At 50.7% G+C, this 7,446-nt stretch overlaps 1 protein-coding gene across 2 annotated transcripts in view; it reads right to left on the bottom strand.

Moving 5' to 3' along the window:
* The window catches only part of abcc5 (ATP-binding cassette, sub-family C (CFTR/MRP), member 5), a 25,945-nt gene extending 19,061 nt beyond the window's left edge, over positions 1–6,884 (bottom strand). Inside the window, exons 1-17 of one of the 2 annotated variants that reach the window (XM_005751634.2) lie at positions 6,525–6,884; positions 5,599–5,730; positions 4,546–4,643; positions 4,280–4,435; positions 4,056–4,200; positions 3,740–3,973; positions 3,476–3,649; positions 2,787–2,934; positions 2,558–2,706; positions 2,365–2,472; positions 2,093–2,256; positions 1,809–2,007; positions 1,632–1,703; positions 1,417–1,541; positions 1,219–1,291; positions 934–1,137; positions 687–830 (exon numbers count right to left, since the gene is read on the bottom strand). In XM_005751634.2, coding sequence (XP_005751691.1) covers positions 687–830; positions 934–1,137; positions 1,219–1,291; positions 1,417–1,541; positions 1,632–1,703; positions 1,809–2,007; positions 2,093–2,256; positions 2,365–2,472; positions 2,558–2,706; positions 2,787–2,934; positions 3,476–3,649; positions 3,740–3,973; positions 4,056–4,200; positions 4,280–4,435; positions 4,546–4,643; positions 5,599–5,664 — 2,259 coding nt within the window. In that variant the 5' untranslated portion in view covers positions 5,665–5,730; positions 6,525–6,884. Of the gene's footprint in view, positions 1–686; positions 831–933; positions 1,138–1,218; positions 1,292–1,416; positions 1,542–1,631; positions 1,704–1,808; positions 2,008–2,092; positions 2,257–2,364; positions 2,473–2,557; positions 2,707–2,786; positions 2,935–3,475; positions 3,650–3,739; positions 3,974–4,055; positions 4,201–4,279; positions 4,436–4,545; positions 4,644–4,850; positions 4,977–5,598; positions 5,731–6,524 lie in introns of those variants that run through there. The other variant, XM_013915536.1, reaches the window with a different exon arrangement.
* Between the last annotated feature and the right edge of the window lie 562 nt (positions 6,885–7,446).

The raw sequence follows: 7,446 nt of genomic DNA, 5'->3' as shown, positions 1-7,446 counted from the left end.
GACAGGTGAAATGCAGACAGGTGAGACAGAGACATGTGAGATACAGACAGATAAGACAGGTGAGATACAGACAGGTGAGACAGACAGGCGAGAAAGACGGTTGAGATACAGACTACAGACAGGTGAGATACAGGCAGGTGAGACAGGTGAGACAGAGACAGGTGAGATACAGGCAGGTGAGACAGAGACAGGTGAGATACAGGCAGGTGAGACAGAGACGTGTGAGATATAGACAGATAAGACAGGTGAGATACAGATAGGTGAGAAAGACGGTTGAGATACAGACTACAGACAGGTGAGATACAGGCAGGTGAGACAGACAGGCAAGAAAGACGGTTGAGATACAGACTACAGACAGGTGAGATACAGGCAGGTGAAACAGGTGAGACAGAGACAGGTGAGATACAGGCAGGTGAGACAGAGACATGTGAGATACAGACAGATAAGACAGGTGAGATACAGACAGGTGAGATACAGACAGGTGAGACAGGTGAGACAGAGACAGGTGAAATGCAGACAGGTGAGACAGAGACAGGTGAGATACAGGCAGGTGAGACAGAGACATGTGAGATACAAACAGATAAGACAGGTGAGATACAGACAGGCGAGATACAGGCAGGTGAGACAGGTGAGACAGGTGAGACAGAGACAGGTGAGACGGAGACAGGTGAGATACAGGCAGGTACCTCAATGTGTGGTTTGTCTCCGAGCAGGAAGAGGTTAAACATGGCGGCATAGTCTCCACTGAGTTTCATCAGGTTGTCATGGTTACCCTGCTCCACGATACTCCCCTCCCTCATCAAGATGACATCATCACAGTCCACCAGATACTGCCCACCGCCACACACACACACACACACACACACACACACACACAGGTCATCTCCATGGTAACCACCTGCAGAAAAGCTCAGTGGTGGCGAGGGTGCTCACCTGTAGCTGGTGGGTGACGAAGATGACGGTTTTGTGGCGAAGCTGCTTCCTTATGGCATTGTGGAAGATGTGGCTGGCCACATGGGTGTCGAGGGCGCTCAGCGGGTCGTCCAGGATGTAAACATCCCGGTCACTGTAGAGGGCGCGGGCCAAGCTGATTCGCTGCCGCTGCCCACCACTCAGGTTGGCGCCACGCTCTCCGATCTGATTGGAGGAAAACAGCAACATAAAACGACGCATCCAGAGCCTTCTATCTACACACAGGTACACAGGAAGTGATGTCACCTCTGTAAGGTCAGCGCTGGGCAGAAGAGCGAGGTCGGTTCTGAGGCAGCAGGCGCTGATGACAGACTGAAATCTGCAGAGAGGGGGCGGAGTTAGTGTGGAACAACAGAAGGGCTTCTGTTGACTGGGTGATGTCACTTCCTGTTTGGCGTCCAGCTCAGTGTGTCAGTGTGTGATGTGCAGGTGTCTCTGCCTCACCTGTCCTCCTGATACTCCAGCCCAAAAAGGATGTTGTCTCTGAGCGTGGCGTTCAGGATCCAGGCCTGCTGGGCCACGTATGCCAGCCTTCCTTTGACCGCCACGTTGCCCTCCAGCACCGTCATCTACCAACACATCAATGTTTAATAATGGACCGATAATGGCCAACAACCAACACTGATCACCATGGCAACAGCAGGGAAAGGAGACATCACCTGTCCCAAGATGGCTGAAACCAGCGAGGTTTTTCCACTGCCGACACTTCCACAGACGCCGAGCAGCTTCCCCTGAGCAGACAGACAGGTGTGAGTGATGTCCCACCCCCACTCAGGCTCAGATGCTACTAATGCCACGCCCCCACTCGGGCTAAGGTGTGACTGATTGGTGGATACCTGCTGGATGCTCAGGTTTATGTTGTGCAGCGTGCTCTGCAGGCGCTGAGGGATGGAGGGGGTGGGCAGCAATGGAGGACACGCCTCCCCGTCTTCCTCCTCCTCCGGACTTCTCTCCTCTCCTCCTTCTCTTCCTCTCAGCAGGGAGTCCTTCACCTCCTCCTCGTCCTGCTCCTGGATGACGGCCGAGTCTCTGCACCTGGACACCAGCAAAGAACACACCTGAGTGCATCAGCGATCAGGGCAGATCAATACAGCTGATCAACACGAGCTCGTGGGTTTACTTTTCTCTCTGTCGGTGTCTGCTGGCCCCTCCCACACTTGGACTGGGCTGAGCGCTCTGTCCGCCTCCTTCCCACGCCAGACTGGCACCGCTAATCTCCACGGCAACCTGAGGGTTGACAGGCAGCGCTCGGACCCCATCGACCTCAGGCAACAGGAAGAGACTCTGAGGAAGGAGGGCAGGGCATAGATGAGATCAGGAGGCACAGGTGTGTGCAGGTGTTCCCGTGAACATGCAGTACGCAGGCGTAGGTGCACGAAGTCAATAACCAACCTTGAATCTTTCCACAGCAACGGAGGCCTCGGACAGCGACTTGACAGAAAATGGTGTGACCTTCAGGGCAAAGGTCATGGCGTTAAACACCGTTACCACGGTGAAGGCCTGGATGGGTAACGGGAAAGGGCATCTGTTATCATACCAGACTGTCAACAGGTAACCGACACAGAGAGGACATGAATTGCGGTACCTGAGCAGCTGTCAGGTCGTATCCTAGCAACATGTGGGCAGAGAATGTCGCCACGCTGGCGATGACAACAACGATGGGAGCCACGCCCACTGTGATGCTCTGGAAGTATCCCGTGAGCTCAAGGATCCTGCGCTCCTCGTCCCGGATCCCTGAAAGGAAACACAGACATGATGAGTGTTCGGCTGCGTTACCGTGGCAACCGCTGAGCGCGTGTGAGGTGAGCGCGTACGGTGGACGTCCTGCGAGAAGGCTTTGACCCAGGCATACATCTTGATGAACTTGATGTAGCTGAGAATCTCGTTCATCTTCTGAACACGCCTGTCGGTGACGGCCATGCCCTTCCTCCTGAAATACGCCGTCATCCTCGAGCTGAGCATCTAATGGCAGATCAATACATCGCCATCAATACACTTGATCGCGCTCGATAGGTGCGCCTGTAGCACGTCTGAGGCTCGTTTAAGGACAGAAACAGCTTACAGTCACAGCGCCGTCTCACACTGCCTTTAACCCTTTCACACATAGTGGTCACCACAGTGCACAGCTCTTTAAAGGCTGTTTTCTTGTATTTGTGTGAGTGTTGATGCTATACTTGCACATAAAACACAACATTGGACACTGATGTGTCACTCCACACCCTGCCACCCACTCCAAAGGTAATCTTATCCACCTAAGTGGACGTGTAAAAAAGTCTTTGAAAAGTACATGTTTAAAAAAAATGAAGTTCAAAAATATTTTTTTCATGCCTAAAGATGAATAAAAATACTTAAGAAAAAATCTTGATTGAGGTTGTCATAATTCATGCATGAAAGGGTTAAAGAGTAATCATTTAGAAGAACACAGGTGTAGTCAGGTGAGCACAGGCGGGCTCACAAAAGGTCAAAGACTCAGTCAGACTCGGCGAGTTTTAAAGGTGCTGACCATGGTTGGGTAGAAAAGGATGAAGACGGCGGAGCCCAGCAGAGAGGTCGGTCCCAGGATGAACAGATTGTAGGCAACGCCGAGGACGGCCACCAGGGGGCCTCCTGCTAGCAAACTGCCCACGGCTGCCGCCTCAAACATCCTCTGACCGTCACTGGAGCACATGTTCACCAGCTGACAGGAAGGAAGCAAAAGATGACAGCAGAGTGAAAGGAAGTAGAAAACAATAAGAGTATTAAAGTCAGCACAGTCAGGTAACCACACCTGTCCCACAGACTTGTCCCTGATGCTGCGCAGACGCAGGATCTTCTGGAAGGCCAGGCTGAGGATGGCTCCCCTCAGTCTGGTCCCGGTCCGGTAGTTCAGGGCCCAGGTCAGAGCCAGAGACCAGGACCGCACCAGCTCTGCCGCGAGGAGACCCAGAACCAGCAGCAGCCCGTAGCCCAGGTCGGCCTCTTCCTGTTGGGTGTATTCGAGCAGACGCTTCACCACGAACGCCTGTGGGGGGCGGAGTCACTGGTTACACCACGGCAGTCTGATGGCAGTAAGGTAAACGTGATTCTGGCTCTGAGGTTCTCACCGGCCCGCTGAACCCGGCCACCTGAGTGACGGCGAGGCAGAGGATGGAGAGGAGGAGGCGTGTCCTACAGAACGCCCAGACCACTGAACACAGAGAGGCGCTCGTGCCCTTTGACCTCTGCTCTTCCTTCCAGAGAGCCCACAGCCTGTGGACACACAGTCTCACAATAACACACACATACAGACCAAAGGCTTTGAATACATGCCTTCATTAGCTCCTCCCACCTCATGCTGTTGTCATGGCAGCTTTCCCGCTGCGACACAGGCCAGACATCATCCAATAGGAGCTGTTTCTTCCTGCGGGCGCGCATGGACAGAGGAGTCAACCAATTAAACGTCATGAAGGAGAAGAACCCAGCGCTGTCGACGGGATGACACCACCTGAGGAGTAACACACAGGTGAGTGCACCTGCCTGCCTCTTAGGGACGTACCAGGTCCTCACAATCATAGCAAAACAAATCTGTGTGTGTGTGTGGGGGGGGGGGCTTACCTGTCATCCTCTCCACCTTTGCTCTGCTCTGCATCATTAGCTCTGTCCTCCTCCAGCTCTTCACAGTGGCAGTCAGTTGATCTGTCCTCCAGTGAAACCTGACCACACACACACACACACACGCACACACGCACACAGACACACACAGACACACACAGACACACACAGTACACACCTGTTAAACTTCTACTGTCTCTACGTCATCGGCATTTAAAAGTCTAAAACCCAAACTGGTCCCCAAACACACTGACTCTATATACACAGAAGAATGTTCTCTGATTGGCTGTTAGCAGTTTGCTGCAAACCTTCAGGTAACCATGGTAACAGGACCGATGTGTGTCTCATTGAGTTTCAGGACTAGCATCATGTGGCTGAGGGTCCTTAAAGAGAGACAAGTCTCTGTGTGTGGCTGCAGCCTCCTCTCTGAGCACGCTCACTCACAGCAGCAGAGCTGCATCCACCGAGCACGTTCAGAGCTCACGTTCCTGCCTCGTGATGCCTACACACATAACTTCCATTCACTCGCCCTCGGCCAATCAGGTGCCTCATAGACCCTGAGACTCAGAGCCTCAGCCAATCACACAGCAGGGTCCTCAGCATCAGGAGTGGGCGGGGCTTCGTTATATAAACAGACTGCAGCTTTGTCTGCTTTTTATTTAGCAGTGCAGTAGAAGCTTTTATTTTGAAGCAGAAGCTCACATTTCCTGTCTGATTTCTGATCACATCATGTATTAATTGAATCTGATCAGTTATTTATTGATTACTCAGATATTCAGGTCCGCAGAGGGTTTAATGAGTTCATCAGTCACACTGATGAACACTGATCAATCGCTTTGGCTGTGATTTCTGGTGCAGTGGTCACTTTATTAGGAACACCTGGAACGTCCACAGGTGTTCCTGTTTCCACTCTGACCTGGCTCTAGGTTTTTCCACTGATCAATAGAAAGTATTGATCAGCAATTGCTGTTGAGGTGACCTGGCTTCACTGTGCTCCCAAATGCAATATCGATGCAGTACTACTGCCCTCCTGAGTGGCTGTACCCGAGTACTCACCTGCAACCCCGGCAGAGCGCCGCAGGAGGACCCCGACTCGCTCTGTCCAAAGTCATGTTGTTTCATCTTCTATCAGACCACATGGGACCGTGACCTCTGACCCCGCAACACCAACAACCTCAGGAAAAGCTCCTGAAGACAAAAACAGATACACATTGAAAACACTGCAGTAAGACTACTCCAAATATTACATCTAGCAGTACTACAGTGATGCCAGGACTGTAGTACCAGTTGCACCAGCATAAATATCACAGTAATACTGCAATACATACTACAGTAATACTGGACTATATCCCGCAGTAATACATGAGTAAATACTGTCTTTACAGTGATATAAATATTGCAATACAATCTGAAAACGCTGCATTAATAGTTGCACTGCACAAATTGCACTACTACTGTAGTAATTCTGCAGTAAATGCTACATTAGTACTACTAAAAATATTTCAATACTACCTTAATAAATACTCCAGTAAGTAACTAAGTGAGAACGCTGCAGGAACATTTGAACAATTACTACAATAATACTTCAAATACTGTAAAATATTCTGTAAAAAACTTAAAATACTGTAAATACTGGAGGAACGCTGCTTCTGCCTTTAAACCGGTAGGAGTACTGTAGTAGTACTGGTTTAAATACTACAGGCACACTAGTATAGATACTGTGATAGAATTAATATAAATAACACAGGATTATACTGCAGTATTAATGCTATCAACACTGCAATTGTACCAGTATAAATACTGCAGTAGTACAGGTATAAATACGGTTATGGTAGTAGTATAAATACTGCATCTCCTCCAGAATAAGGTGACGGGCTATGGCTCCTTCACAATAAAAGCCTGTGATGCTGCCGTTAGAGAACAGGCTGTCCTCGCGCTCGGACACGGGCAGAGAGGAGCTGCTGCCCGGTGTCCGGGCTCACCTGTGCGGGTCTCACTTGTCCGTCCGTTCCACAGTCTGCCCGCGTTCCCGGTGTGAGCGCAGCCTCGGTCACTGTCCTCCTTCAGGTCCGCGGATCTCTGGTAACTGAAGCTGCGGCTCAGCAGTAGCAGCGGTGATGCGCGGGGCAGCATGGGAAATGGAGTTTAATCCGACCGAAGACCCCCCCCCTCCCCCCGACATGACGTCAGCACCGACGCTGATCCCTCAGTCTGGTCTGTCAGGGCGCTCGCGCTCACTGATCAATCCCACAAACCTCATCCTGGTCATCTGAGTCACGTGACAGCACCCAGCCTGCACTCACCGTGCGGAGGGAGGGAGAGGACTGGAGTACCAATTTACAGATTTTGTGTAGTTGTGCTATATTAATATGTCAATATTAAAAACTGTGGATTTGAAATCTTTGGTTTCTCAGTGTGATCACATCATTACACATCAGCAATACACAAGTTAGTAACAAGTACAGTATCATGTATCATCAACCATGTGACCCTTCTCCCAGTTTCCCTTGAGACTGAGGCTGTGTCCCAATTCAGGGTCTGCAGCCTTAACGGTCCACAAGGGCCGCATGATCAAAGACAGCTCAGGCCGGAAGCGAGAGGCTTGTGAAATGGGACGGTCTAGCCTCCGTCGCGCTGAAAAGGTTGCCTAGCGAACAAGATACTAACAGCTGGAAACGTTTCAGACACCTTTGTTTGACAGAAATGAAGGAGAAAACCTTTTGTTCCAAGACGTTCTCACTCCCAACTCGGCTCATGTGTGAGGCATGGTCAGGCTCCCTCTGCGTCACTTATCGACGCGCAGGGCCCTCTCATTGAATACTATAGAGCTCCCTAAACGTTGCTTATTGACGACAAGAGATTGATCAGTAGTACATATATACACACACACACATATATATATAT

This window comes from Pundamilia nyererei, unplaced genomic scaffold, assembly GCF_000239375.1.
Source record: "Pundamilia nyererei isolate P.nyererei 1_Seehausen unplaced genomic scaffold, PunNye1.0 scaffold00319, whole genome shotgun sequence".
Lineage (NCBI taxonomy): Eukaryota > Metazoa > Chordata > Actinopteri > Cichliformes > Cichlidae > Pundamilia > Pundamilia nyererei.
Note: the sequence above shows the minus strand (reverse complement) of the source record. Positions and strands in the feature narration are given on the sequence as shown.